General features: G+C 39.4%; 4 protein-coding genes and 1 non-coding gene across 12 annotated transcripts; 1 reads left to right on the forward strand and 4 right to left on the reverse strand.

Annotated features, from left to right (window-relative positions):
- The first annotated feature begins 97 nt into the window (after positions 1-97).
- On the forward strand, positions 98-1400 carry LOC143373445 (uncharacterized). Its single transcript, XM_076820721.1, has 2 exons — positions 98-476; positions 547-1400. Exons 1-2 carry the CDS (start codon positions 223-225, stop codon positions 779-781), a joined length of 489 nt encoding a protein of 162 aa, XP_076676836.1. The 5' UTR covers positions 98-222; the 3' UTR covers positions 782-1400.
- Positions 851-8657, reverse strand: LOC143373442 (uncharacterized). Of its 6 annotated transcripts, none has more exons than XM_076820716.1 (7): positions 8057-8657; positions 3974-7713; positions 2786-3906; positions 2433-2711; positions 1762-2349; positions 1492-1627; positions 851-1322 (listed from the first exon to the last, which is right to left on the reverse strand). In XM_076820716.1, the coding sequence occupies exons 1-6, from the start codon at positions 8283-8285 to the stop codon at positions 1513-1515; spliced, it is 6072 nt and encodes a 2023-aa protein (XP_076676831.1). In that variant the 5' UTR covers positions 8286-8657; the 3' UTR covers positions 851-1322; positions 1492-1512. The 6 variants fall into 6 exon arrangements, with proteins under 6 accessions (XP_076676831.1, XP_076676830.1, XP_076676829.1 ...); XM_076820715.1 differs by having other exon boundaries at positions 3974-7719; XM_076820714.1 differs by having other exon boundaries at positions 3974-7737.
- Positions 8658-8916: 259 nt separating this feature from the next.
- On the reverse strand, positions 8917-11041 carry LOC143373175 (ferritin, heavy subunit-like). 3 transcript variants are annotated; one of them, XM_076820140.1, is made up of 4 exons: positions 10938-11021; positions 10618-10861; positions 10346-10537; positions 8917-9409 (listed from the first exon to the last, which is right to left on the reverse strand). In XM_076820140.1, exons 1-4 carry the CDS (start codon positions 11012-11014, stop codon positions 9125-9127), a joined length of 798 nt encoding a protein of 265 aa, XP_076676255.1. In that variant the 5' UTR covers positions 11015-11021; the 3' UTR covers positions 8917-9124. The 3 variants fall into 3 exon arrangements, with proteins under 3 accessions (XP_076676255.1, XP_076676257.1, XP_076676256.1); XM_076820142.1 differs by having other exon boundaries at positions 8919-9409; positions 10618-10845; positions 10938-11041; XM_076820141.1 differs by having other exon boundaries at positions 8919-9409; positions 10618-11035.
- Positions 11042-12195: 1154 nt separating this feature from the next.
- On the reverse strand, positions 12196-13758 carry LOC143373179 (soma ferritin-like). The gene is made up of 3 exons (XM_076820167.1): positions 13505-13758; positions 13129-13353; positions 12196-12701 (listed from the first exon to the last, which is right to left on the reverse strand). Exons 1-3 carry the CDS (start codon positions 13601-13603, stop codon positions 12516-12518), a joined length of 510 nt encoding a protein of 169 aa, XP_076676282.1. The 5' UTR covers positions 13604-13758; the 3' UTR covers positions 12196-12515.
- Positions 12819-12890, reverse strand: Trnaa-cgc (transfer RNA alanine (anticodon CGC)). The gene has a single exon. It is a non-coding gene; the product is annotated as a tRNA-Ala (tRNA).
- Positions 13759-14223: the final 465 nt, after the last annotated feature.

Consider the following 14223-nt stretch of genomic DNA (forward strand, 5'->3'; position numbering starts at 1 on the left):
TTCTGTGATTTCTGTTTTTAGCGTGAAATGATAACGCAGTGAAAACAGACGCGAACGTTTACCCACAGAAGAGATCGTTTCGAGTCATGTATCGAGTTTGAAGAATTGTAAAAAAATTTAAAATATTGAAGTATGATAATATAGCTATTCAATTAGTATTCGCGTACTGTACGATTAATCAGGATTTTGCGTGCGAAGATTGATACATGAATTCGAAGAACTATGTCTTCTGATAAAAGTGGTAAAACACATGTCTCGGATAAAACGGGAAACGTGTTTAATGAAAGCAAAGATTATACGGGTGAGGGAAGTACAACTTCGAAAGCGACGCAAACTAGTAACCCCGCAACAGATGAAAATAAACCTCCGAAGAAGAAAATAACCATAGTTGTAGACGAGGACGATCCATGTCTGAAAGGCGTCGACGATGAAAAGGAAGAAAAACTTTCTTCGCAGTTTCCTGGCTCAGATCCAAGGCAAGCCATTAATTTGACTTGATCTTTTTGTTCTCCCTGATCGAAATAAATGTTAGGTAGTATCGTTTAGATTTCAGCAACAAAACCAAACGTTGCGTTGCTGGGTGATGTATACAGACTTCTATCGTTGCGAACGTATTTTGGGCGCGGGTTCCGAAGCGTGCACTTGGTTCCAACATGTTTACAAATCTATATGCCCGAACGAATGGATGTATCAGTGGGACAGGCTTAGAGAGGCGGGTAAATTTCCGTGGCATAAGTATAAAACACAGGGAAAGTTTCCTGGCTCTAAATACGGAGATTAGGTAGGATATCGAAGAAGCTTTCTATGCCTAAGTAGTACATATAAATCAGACGAAAGAATAAAGCCACCATTAGAAAAAAATATTAATCTTTTATTATACATGTACAAGAGTTTTATGAGGTAACTTATATAGAAGTATGAAATGAATATATGCTGCAATGCCCGATGTTGGCCAGTCGTACGGCTGTCTTCAACAATCGGTCAACAACCTCTTCTTTTTTTATTAATTTCTTTTTTTTACATTAACCACACTAATTACTTGCGATTTATACGACACTTTTTACATACGTAAAACATAAAACACTTGCAGCAAATCTTCTTTAAACTTGTGATAGAATAGAAGCTTGAAATAGCACAGTAATAAAAACTTTGTTTTGCTTAAAATTTAAGAGCCTTACACGATAGAATGGTTATTTTCAATTTGTGCACAAACTCCTGCCATGATGAAGACAACTTACCATCTTCGGGCGTGACTTCTGTGTTGTTAACAGGGTTATTCCATCCATACATTGCACGATATTGCGTCGTCACGAAAAAAATACCTGCAATCGTAAAAGCAGCAACGTTCAGCTGCAATGGCGAAGTTTCCCCCACTGCGAGGTTGAAAATGAAATTCCAAAGAAATACGATCGCTTTCAATAAAAGTCTTGATTAGATTCTTATTAGGCAAAGTCCTCTGAATCGTATGATTAAAGATTAAAACCACCTTACGTATAACTCAATATTGCCATTTTAGTCGCTAAATGCTACTTGGCTTGACTCTCTCTGATGAATGAATTGGCAGTCCCCGTCGCTGCAAGTTCCCATCAGCTCATACGGACAAAGAACGCCGTTGGGATTCGCGTTCCTGGTTGAGAATGATAAAAAACACAAAAAAATGCTCAAAATTTTTGTAGCATTTAGATGTGGAGGGGTTTTACGTTACTAATCGTAAGGAGGAGTAAAGAGGAGCTAGCGAAATACGTAGAGAGCAAAACCCACCTTGGCACTCTGAAATACGTTAATATTGACTCGTACGGTGGAATCGTCTTCTTAGTCTGACGCCGAATCTGATTGCGGGATTCCAAGCTTGACTCGATCCTTGCCGCCTTATCGTCTAAAGATCCTTTCTGGTCCGAATCTCGAGAATCCTTCGAGACAGGAACGCTAGGAGTAGTGCCAGGAGTACTACTTAAAGGTAGGTGTTCCGTACATACTTCCTTCTCGGTGTTGTTTTCTTCAGATATGCTTTCTTCATTAATTCTAACGGACGAATTATTTGCGGTCGAATTCGCATCTTCTTTACTCGTTTCTCTTAAATCTACCGTTACATTGCTGTCGGTTGAGTCCGGTACCGCTAAACATTCATTCTCATTCAAAATCGTTGTATTAAAACTATCTACATTGCTCTCTTCTAGTAGCAAGCTTTCAGGCTGCGAGATTTCCGTGCACACGATTTCTTCTAATTTTGTTGACTCGTGTGTATCGGGAATGTCGATAAACGGTACTTTTTTCCGAGAAAGTTGCCGCGTATGATTGGCCACTTCCTTCATTTTACAATCTAGAAGTTGTGCTCCAGCTTCAGGTACCCTGAAACATACCGACGCCGATGCTTTCTTAAAGGGGTTCGCGATTACTCGCAATTTACACAAACGATTCTCTTTATACTGTACTTGTAGTCGTTTCCTATAATTCTACTTCCCAGAGTTGAACAAATTGTCGCAAGTCTGAAACATTCCTGTCGCCCAGTGTTGATCTTTCCATGTGCCACTACTACTTTCGGACCTATACTATTAATACGGTTGCGCTGCAGCTGTAACCGCTCTTCAGCAACTTTCAGCTGTTCTCTGAGTTTCTTCACTTCAGCGACTAGACTTGTCTGAAGATCCCGCTCCATATGCCACTGGCGAATGTTACCCAGCATTTCCGCCAATTCGTCTAAGATCGTATACCTAAATATCATAAGTAAATACGTAAGTTTCGCATATCCAAGATCGCAAAAATGGCCTCCAACAATCGCAATTACCGTTTCAAAACTAAGTTTTGCTCCGTATCTGCTAAGTGTTGTTCTTGCTCCGGCCTTGGAAGATTAATAAGAGCATTCAGCTCTGTTTTCACATCCCTTTTTATTGCGTTCCAATTTTTCTCTATACTTCTCTTATCGTCTGATATATTACTTTTGAATAACGAATAATGACTTTCCTCCTTGCTTTGCATATTCGAAATTGATAACACCCGGCTATCTTCCTCGCATTGCGACAGTCGAATCGTTGATTCAGACGTATCAAGACTCTTTCTCCTTTCTGCATTCTGATTTAAAATAATAGTTGATGCGTCTGAATCGACAACATCGTTGTTATCAAGTCGAGTATTGTTAGTAGTAATTTCCTTTTCTACGGATTGTACGAATTGACTTATATCAGGATCACGCGTAGCCTTATTAATAGTATCTTTAGTTGCAGAAATATTCTCATTTCCATTGATTACTGATTTGTTATTTAAGGTCACTTGGTCGTTTATCCTTACTAGCCGTTCGTTTGCATTATTGTTTAATTGAATTTGTACACATTTTCGATTCACTTCGTCCATGGATAAGACTTTCAAGCCTGTTGGGAAACCGAGCCTCGCCGGACTCTCATTCGCAGGCAATTCAAAAACTTGTCGCGGAGTAGTCACTGATTGCAAAGGATTCGCAACTGGTTTGCTCGCGATATTATTTGGATTACTTTCATTGGATATACGTATATTAAGATTTGTCATTGTCCTTGATATCGGTTTTGTTTGATTTGAACTTGTATTCTCTTGTTTATCAACATTATGCACTGTATTGGCACACAACGGAACGTTGTTTGTATGTAATACAGTTGTATTCTTTATCGAATCTAAATTCTTGGAGTAATTTTCTTTATTAAGTTGTTGCGCATGTGCACTCTGACTTTTCGCAGACACAGTTTGATTTATTTTCGGAGGGTTCTCTTTATTTGGGCTCTTGGATAAAACCGATTTCGCTGATTGCTCCACCGTCTTGCTCTTTACCAAATTGTTAGTTTGCACAGTTCTATGTAATTTTAGTTTCTCGCGTTCTATTATTTGTTGCTTTAATCGACGATACTCCTCTTGCTGAGATGCAGGTAAATGACGTACAGCCTGTAAAAAATAATCACGTAATTACATGTTTCATACATACTAAAGCATTTAAATGTAGAATTTTTACCAATGGTGTGTGAAGATTCGATGGATTCGAATTTTCCGGTTTCGCCATTAACGCTGCATCTTTCTTCTGTGTTTGTAGTACTGAAGTTGGTCTTGCCGCTGCCATAGATTCTTGCTTTTTCCGTACCGCTCGTAAAAACTGATCTAAGTTACTTTCAAATTCAGATGTCGAATTGATGGGTGCTTGCTGCTTTTCTAGCGTCACAGAATTGGCTGGGCCAACAGCCTTCTTCTTTTGGGATTCAGATTCTGAATCACTTTCTGTGTCAGATTCTACATTTATTATAATTCTTTGAGTGCCAGACAACAATATCTTGGTGTTCGCACACCATTTGTTGCTATTGGGTTGCAATTTTGGAATAATCCTGCTGTCTCCCATCCGTTGTTTGCTATAGAGCGCAGCTCTTTGTAAATTTAGTTTCCTTTGGACCATCGCATTTTGGTATTTCTTTGCATTATTTACAACTTTCGTGCTTGCAGGTATCGCAACTCTTTTCATAAGTTTCTTTTGTGGACCCTTAATCATAGGAACTGATCTTTTCCTCCCAGAAGGTATCGGAGTTAACGTCTTAACAGCTGCTATAGGCACACTTTCCTGTGTGATTACATTCCGTACTTGCTCTCCAGAATTTGGCTGATTTTTATCATTTTCAGAACCGTAGAATTTCGTGGGCGGGGTTGGCAAAATTGTTATTTTATTACTATTTGTTGTATTAACTGTATTAATCGCGGATGATGCAACTGTTAATACAGTAGACGTCGTTGGAGCTGTATTTGGATTTAAATTACTGCTGATTGCCTTTACACGCTTTGGTAAAGAAGCTAATAAAATTGCTCTTAGAGCTTCCTCATCTTCATCTAGGCTTTGTCGTCTATCATCCGCGTTCCTAACTTTTTCTACCGTATCGTTAGACGAAATATCTTTACTTTGTGCCTGGTCTTCGTTCTTTTCCGAAGAGATTTGATCCTTTTGATTAATAATGTTTTGTGGAACTTCCGAATTAGAAGCATTCATATTATTCTTTGTATCTGGTTGCTTCTTGTTATTTTTACACACCTCTAATTCTTTGTTAGCTTGTTTATCATCTTTATCAACAAATTCAGCAGTTTTACCTATTTGCTTATTTACAATATTTATATTGTCATTATTTGTACCTGTTATATCATCATTTGTAACAAACTGTACCGAACCAGTACTTCTCCTCTTTAATCCCTTCTTTAAAAGCTTCTTTTTCTTTTGTGTTGGGCTTATACTATCACAAACTTTATCTGAACTTGTTTCATGCATAATCCCATTATTTTGTACCACAGTTGCATTGCCATTACTTTCTGCTAGTAAGATATCTGCATTTGTAGGTGTAACATTAGCCATATCTTCGTGCGAAGAATCATGAAATACAGTGGGTATCGTTAAAACAGAATGAGACTTTTGTGGGAAAGACATCAGTTTCATTGGCTTGAAGGAAGTGTTTGTTTTTGTACTAATTTCATCGTTAATGAGAACTGATTGCATTACTGCACTCTTGAATGCTGGCTCCTGTTGTATCACAAACTTCTTTGATGGTAAGGGTTGTTGCAATTGTTTGTTCGTCTTTAAAAGTGGTGCAGGAACAAGTGTTCTGTTAATTAGTGTTGGTATTTTATTTACATCTTTGGTAACGTCTGATATCCCTTTCATGTAAAGGGGCTCCGATATCGTCTCTTTACCATTCTCTGTTAAATTGTTGGGAATGCCTTCTGTAATTTTTACATTCTTAAGAGAATCAGCCAACGGACTTGCATCCGCATCAGTTTCAGGAAGATCGTCGATCGTTATCATTGAACTGCTAGGCGACACTGATTCTCTGACAGAAGTAGCAGCAGAACCAATAGCAACATCCATAGAAAGTGTTTCTACTTTATCTGGATTTTCATCTTCGCTGGAATTCCTTGTTTGTTTCGTAGCTACTGGCACATACCGTTCGCTATTTTCGTGCGTATTAGAACTGAAAGAGGATCCCATAGATACTAAGGAAGAGTTCGAGATAACGATTGGACCGATAGCTTGCGGAAGCGCGTGCGACAGATCAGGGTCATATACCGGAGTGTCGGTCGGCGAATAAGGCATTTCTTGACTTGAATTGATATCTACGAAGCTGGAATTATTATTATTTTTCAGGACGTTGGACGTATGTTCGTAATGATGAACATTTACATTGGAATTGTGTACTTTTGCGAACTCCAGTTTAGGAGTCTTTGTTGGATCTGTTGGTGAATATGGTACACTTGCATCTGGTGCTGTATACAATGCGGTTTGAGGTGTACAGTATACAAGATTTGGTAAGTAACTTCGGTTCTCAATAATTTTTCCCTGATACGATTTTTGCTCATCTTGACTAGATGTTATGGATGGATTAAAACTTGGATTATTATTCGCTTTAAGATTGATGAACGATACATCGGATGGTTGGATACCTAATAATTCCGTGTCCATAGGTATATTAGCGATAATCTTATCCGTTGGAGAATATGGCAATTTCTCTTTTTCTCTTTCTACATCTGTATCCAATTCCATGTCTTCCGTATGATTATTTTCACTCACAGGAAGTGGAGTATGCGGGGGCGATGCAAAAATTAATAGTTCCTCTCCAGGTATTGGAATGCTATCTAAAAAGCTTTGGGTGAACGGGCTCTCGCTGCGGGAACCTTTAGATTTCTTATACTTCCCAGACTTCATTCCTTTTTGAACTCTGTTCTGATGCTTCTTTAATACCGCAGAGCGAAGTGCAATCATTCTCAATTCCAAATCTTCTTTATCCTGATCGTCGTCTATATTCGCAATCACTTTCTTCTCAATCTCAGTCTTTGGTTGATCATTTTGTTTAATTGATTTCTTCTGTTTCGTTTCAAGTGCTTTCTGCCTCAGTAATGCTAGATCTTCTTCGTCATCCGCATCGTTAAGTTCTGCTTTATTTACGTGTATAATGGACTTTTCTCTAGAAGAATTTGGCAATTCACTATTATTGTCACCGACTCCTTTCATCATATTCATTAGTTTCTCTTTTAACGAAGACGCATGCTCCTTATTCTTATTTAACGTTTCCTTTAGCGAATGCGTTCCTACCGAATCTAAGCGTCTAACTTTCTTCAGTAATTTATGCGTATCGATATAATTCTGAGACGACGATGCCAACTCGACGTGTGATGGTTTTCGAGGCATCGATTTCCCGGGCGATCTGTACGGCGATCGTTTAGGAGATTTAACTCTTCTCGGAGATCTTCTTATTGTTGGCGATCTGCCATGAACGAGTGGAGATTTTGATCTTTTGAAAGGAGAGTGTGCTCTTATAAGTGATCTATGCCTTCTGGGAGGTGATCTTAGAGTTGGATTCGATCTACCGCTTCTATGAACGGGGCTCATTTCTCTGTGGTACGGTCGTGAATTATTCTTTGTTGCATCGTGCTTCACTGTACTGACTGATGCTGACACGGATACATCTATGGTAGAGGAAGAAACAAAGTCTTCCACCGATAACATGGACGTATGCACTCTCTTTTTCTTTCTCTTTGACTTTACTCTACTCTTTGACAGAGAACGTATTAAAATCTGCTTAGACTTATCTGCAAGACCAACAATTTCCATATCGCTGTCGCTTGAAATCGGCACCAGGTCGTCGTTTTTCTCCTGAAGGGTGGAAACAGTATGCTTTGTTCCAGCGCATCCAGATTCATTGATCTGATGACGATTTTCTTTTCCCTGGACTGCATCTTGTAGAACAAGGTTAACTTCTACTTGATTAGAACACGATATGTCGATGGTGATAGTAGATTGCGTATCAAAGGACGTTTATATATTTCAAAGTATAAGAAAAAAATTTGAAAAGCATAATTCGTATAACTGGAAACCAGTGTAGATTGATTTAAAGGAGCTTCAAATGAAGTAAAAGTTGTACAAGCATGCGCACTTAGATAGAATTATACATGGAATAAGTGGAAAGCTTATTCGCTTAAACTGAGACGTTACATTTAAGTTACAACCGCAATATATTACTAACGACTGTAGCGCTTAAAAGTGTGAGAAGAAAGGACTTATTATTTAAATTACCTCTGGTGTTAGAGGCCTTGGAGTGATAGAACTTGACGGGAGTTGTACACCACGCTGCATTATGCTGCGTCGACAAACAGTTGGTACACTGAGCGACCCTAACCCCGTATCCATAATTTAAGTGTCCCTCTTCGGAAGAACTCACATCCTCCAAAGATATCTCGCCTTCTTCTTTCTCATCCAGCACTCCGATTGCCTCGTTACACCCGCTCGACAAATCGCTAGCCATTCTTAAACTTACCCTCGAACCATAAGCAACTAATCGCGTCCATTCGTAACACTCAAAAACGGATACTAATACGCGGCGAATACCCAATCATGAAAATTCGAGTCTATTACGCGTTTAGCAGTAGCCGTAATTCTTTTCACTGATCTAAACCTCTAGCACGCGCGCACACCACCTCAACGAACCCTACAAAATCTTTCGAATCGCGCGAGCGTACAAGTTAAAAATTTAATCAAGCACGGCTATCGCTTCCAATGTAAAAGAACAAACAACTTATCCGCCACAAGGTCTGCTTTTACCAAAGTAGTCTTCTCACAACCAAACGCATGTAATAGCTGGTAATAACTCCGCCATTGTCCGCCATGATAAGATTTTCCCAACATATGACGCATATGACATGAGTCTGGTGTGGTCACTAACATGGGTGTGTTCCGACATTGGACACTTGGATCTTATTGTTAGTAGAAGTATAAGTAAATTAATAAACATAATGACTGTCTTCTGAACAAATTGAACCTTCTATTGGCAGTAAATTGTATTCTGCTCGGGTTTTCATACTATGAAATTCATAGTATTTTCATTAATTTTATTAACTTACACCTACGTTCATCGACTTGTGAATGCGGCTTGATGGTTGGGCATTGGTTGATAATACATTGCACTGCCTATTATTTCGTTTCTTTTATCTATGCGTTCCATATCTTTTATTTCAGACAGAACGGGGCGATACAAAAATGTTATTAAAATATACGGTACAAAGTGGCTACATAAAATGTGAGTTGGAAACTACTCTACATGATTGCACATGGAAACGGTAATGCGTATGTTTGCATCCGGAAGTATCACTCGGCAGTTCCATTCGGGCGCGATTTCGTTCGCAGTACGTTAAATTTCGGTACAACGTGATTCTCGAGTAAATCAGTGTCAAACATGAAACGCGCCAGTGCGTGATCGCCGATCCCAGTGAGAACAGACACAAATCTTCCCATTTCATTGACGCTCTTCATCTGGTCTTCCATAAAACCGGTAATTATAAAATCGCTTGCATTCAAATCGCCATGCTTCTCCGCCACGGTATTCACTGATACTAGCTTTTCGCTCACTTCAATTTCCAATTCAAGAGCGGTCTAAATAGATTCACGTATATTCAAAATTATCATGCAATTGTTGATAGCATAATTACTATAATTAAAAGAAAATATTAGAGAGAAAGATACAGAGAAAATATTAGAGAGATAGATTGTATCACAGACGAGGTATACCTCGGGTCCTAAGCAGGGGCGGATTTAGGATTTTCGGGAGGTGGGGCTCAGGGGCGAATCCAAGATTCTCTTTGGGGGGGGGGGAGGGGTAGGTTTGAGAAATAAACCAGGGAACTTACCGATATTTTCTTGCTAAATGAAAAAGAGTTTTTTAGTATCAATTTATCATATTTCCCCTCATATCGCTAAGTTAAAATAAATATTTTGCAAATTAAAATATGGATTTTTCTCTCTAAATCCGCCAGTGGTCCTAGGATCCTATACCGCGTCTGTGATTGTCTATTTTGTATTCTATAAGATTCTATATTATTTTCGATAGCTAATGCGTCCCTTCAGTGAAGATCGTTCTAGCCTTTGTATTTATGCCGGGTGTCCATACAGATATTACTTAGGACATTGTACTAATATAATATCTTTATGGAAAGCTGGTACGAAACAACTGTGTTATCATTTAGTCGCGAATTTTTCGAGTGTAACTTCTGTACGAAGTAAAAATACTTATGGGAAATTATGAAGTGTTGTTGGATTATCCCTACCCCGGAATACGAGTAGTACAGTGTTAAGATAGAAGGACAAGTGGAACTTGGGATATTTCAACGAGCTGCTGGAACATGATGGGATTTTGAAAATTTTCAAAGTCCTCTCTGCTTCGGCGCCATATTGAAATATATAAAGTTCTAATTTCTTGGCGAGGTGTTCTAATTTACATCTATCGAGAAAGACCAGGGCCCCGGGTCAGAAATATGCATTGGATGTTGGGTCTATAGGTATACCTCGTCTTTGGTGACATCATTCATTTACCTTGAAAGCATGCAGTGGACACTTCCAATCTTGATTGGTGGGGGGCAGTACCGGGCACAAATTGACGCGACCCCCGCGCATTTTAACGTAATTTAGAAATTTCAGAGCATGCTCGTGCTCCTCGTAATGCATTTGTACGAAAAACGATTCGCAACCGGGCAACGCTACGTCGGCGCGCCCAAAATACGCAGCCTGTTGAAAATCATTAACGAAAAGAAAGATTCTCTCAGTACAAGGTATACAGGTAGGTGTAGAAATTCCTCGAATCTTACCATGGATAGATAGTAATAAAAAGCCTTTAATTCGGCATTTATTTGATCATTCAACACGGACTCTGTTTCCTCGTTGAACTTAAAATTTGCCGGCTTTCCACTAGGCCATTTCATCGGTTTATCGATGCAGAACTTATCAGACTTATCGTTCGAGCAAGACGTGACATAAAATCTCGGAGAAAATGCCAGCGAACTACGTATTTTCGAATTGCACTCGATTCCAAAGCACTGTGATTTGCATGTTCTCGAGAAACATTAGTTATTTTCTCAAATTACAACCGACACGGCTAACTTTTCCATTCGATGAAGTAAAAACTTACTCTCTACTGCACAATCGTCGAACACGAGGGCACAATACATTACGGAGAATTCTCTTGCACTTCAATGACCTTAACATGTTTAAATATGGCTACGCACAATTTATTATTAATTAATAAATTGTAATTAATTAAATTTACTATTAATTCCACGAATTCTTCTCAACCGGGATCATTAACACATTTTGACATAAACGTCATGGTGCCAATTCGCAATTGTTTCTTTTCAATCGGGCTGCTGTATTAAGGGGGTATACCCGTTTGAACGCTCGGAAAATGTGTACATTTTGTGGATTTTTTTACAAGTCAACGGTTTGATGAAGATTTTCCGTTTTTGTAGTATATTTACATAGTATTATGAACTAGTTAAAAAAAAAGTTTCAGTTAAAAAACTATTGTTTTTCGGAAGTTACGGATACATATCCGAAACTCTCTCGATTTTAGACGGATACACGGTGGCCCTGAAAAAAGCTGTATGTCGTGTCCGAAATCAAAAACAGTAAAAAATTGTTATAAAATATGTTAATAGCTATCGATCTGCGGCGCCGATTTTGAAAGTTTTGGAAAATGAAGAAATGGTGAGGATCAAATCGGAATAAAAAAAAAATGAATCGTAGATCGATGTGGAATCTTATAACGATTCTGCATGCAAAGTTGGAAATGAATTGGTTGAACGTAGCGCGTGTTTTTAGGACTACCGTAATGAAAAATGTACTTACAATTTGTTCCGCTGCAATTGGTCGAGTCGCCACACTGCGCCGCCCCGTGCTACCAGAATTGTTTCACTCAAATGCCTATAACTTCGTCAATTTTCCGAATTTTTACATCGGGCTTGTTTTATAATATTTCTAAAACATCAATCTATGAAAGTATGTAAAAAAATAAAATCCGACGTTTGACACTTTCAAACGGTTAGGGTAAAGTAGCCGAATATGAGACCCATTTCTTAAAAACATCATAACTCTTGACTAGGAACAGTTTTATTAAAATTCGATACACTTTTTAAAAGAAGAATATGCATTCTTTAGCAACCTACTGAAAAGTACTATAACAAATATTCGGTTTGTTCTTCATAAAATAAAAACGAAAGTCATTCAAATACGCACATAAAAAAAAATTTGTTCCTAATATGAGACCCAGTTTGTTTTTTCCTGAAACTTACTTTTTCTTTCTTTTTTATAAATTCGGCATGTGAGATCTATTTCCTCCCTACCACGGCTACTTTACCCTATACCCCCTTAAAAGAAATAAGTGCCAGGCGTTTAGAATAATGAATCTTTATTACCATAAAAGTTAGCGCAATACTGCGCGATACAATGCAACGTTTATCATACGCTAATATATCAGAGGCTACGGATTTAGTTCGAAATTGACATTCTGCAATGCGACTTGTAAATTCTGCCTAGAAAGTTTCCGATAATTTCACGCCAGATTTATCGATTGTGTTGAAGCAGAAACAGTCTAGGCGCAGTTTTCGTATCGTTTACTGAATTTGTATAATGCAATGTTTGATTCCTCGCTGGTTTGCATAATCTCTGCACAGAACACTATACTTCTTACCAGTGACAGTAACTCGTTTCTTTAATCTCTGAATTCCTTATCGAAAACGTAGACACCGAGCCCTTCGCCGACTCTCTGTAAATTCGTCACGTGATCGGCGAGCTCTTTGATAGAGTCCACTTGTTCTTGCAAGTACTCCGTCTCGAGGAAGTCTAAAAAGTTCGGGTCGCAGTGTGTCGTGGCCAACGCGTGCATCTCCAAGAGGCTCTGAAACACGTGGAAATATTTATAAAATATTTTTATTCGACGAAAAAACATTGGCAGTACTGTCCCGGGTGCTCGTATCGCAAATTATTCGATAATAAAATTGAGAAAAAAGGATGTTGGAGGAGCTGGGATTTGAACCCAGGACTTTCCGCATGCGAAGCGGACACTCTACCACTGAGTTACACCCCCGGTTGGAAGAACGTTTTCTAAGAACCTACTTCTTCGCGCACTGAACTGAACTGGGAATGCGTCAGAGTGTCTATGTTTCTTAAATTAACAAATGGACTCGAATCAGTAGCGGTGATTAGAACGTGCGCAAGTAACACATCACCAAAGTGAACAGACGAGCGTTTTCACGCGCAACAAAAGCATTACCATTGAACACCAACGATTCTCACTACGGAAATAAAATTTCACGCATACGCACCGTATTGACTTTCTTCTCTAAGTCTAATGCCTCCACCATGGCGTCCTTGGCGCTTAGCCAGTCGTTCTTTGCCGGGCTTTCGATAGCCGTCAGATTGATGCTCCCGCCCCTCTTGTTCTGATAAGTCATGAACTTCATAGCGTGTTCCCGTTCCTCGTCGGAGGATTCCTTGAAATACTTCTGCAGACCTGGCAGCGCAACGTCACTTCTGTCGAAATAGTACGCCTGAAAGAGAGCGACAGCGTCAGGCGAGAATTAGGGGAAGGGCGACGGTGAGAGAAGCGCACAATCGTATGTTTATTCGAGAGAAATATATGTTGTAATAGGCAATCGGGAGTATAAAAATAGCCGCAAGGTGATCGATACGTGGACTAACCATAGAGAGGTAGACGTAACTCGCGTACAATTCCAAATTGATCTGCTTGTTGAGGGCCAGCTCGCATTCCTCGTGGAAATTCTGCCTGACCAGGCTCATGGTGTCGTCCGGGTGATATCTAGGTGTCGTCGGTGCGGTAGGTACGTGAGTTTCGGAAGGCACAGGATCACGGGTGACACTGGTCTCGTGATGGTTTGCAACGCATATTAGAGAGACGATAGGCTGACCTGCGCTTTCAAAACATACTGCACCGAGTATAGATGAACAGGCCTCGAATGCGACGCACGCAAGCGCGGGCCGCGCGCGCCTCTTATCGAAAACGCGACACCGGAATCATGACCTTGAACACTAATGAACAATATCGCTGGACCGTGGATTAATGAGTCTTAACGAGTACCTACCTGCGTGCTGGAACTGGCATAATTCGTATTTTCTTTTCTTTACATGCCACACGAGCTACGTGCGCGAGTACAGGCCATGGTATACAGGATATAATACAATTATATTCCATTCGTTGCGCAGGGGCTAATTGAAACGTAAATTTGGAGAACGGAGGCTTTAATAGGGGCCATTAATTTGTATGTGTTATACCGTGATCAGTGGCGCAATCAGGTTTTAATGGAGGGTGCCGAGTTGAAGGGACACAAATATTTTTAATGGAACTTCAATAAAATTCATTAGGCGATTGTAAAAGTTTATTTAAAGAATAAATTCCAATT

This window comes from Andrena cerasifolii, chromosome 9 (genome assembly GCF_050908995.1).
Source record: "Andrena cerasifolii isolate SP2316 chromosome 9, iyAndCera1_principal, whole genome shotgun sequence".
In the NCBI taxonomy this organism is placed as follows: domain Eukaryota; kingdom Metazoa; phylum Arthropoda; class Insecta; order Hymenoptera; family Andrenidae; genus Andrena; species Andrena cerasifolii.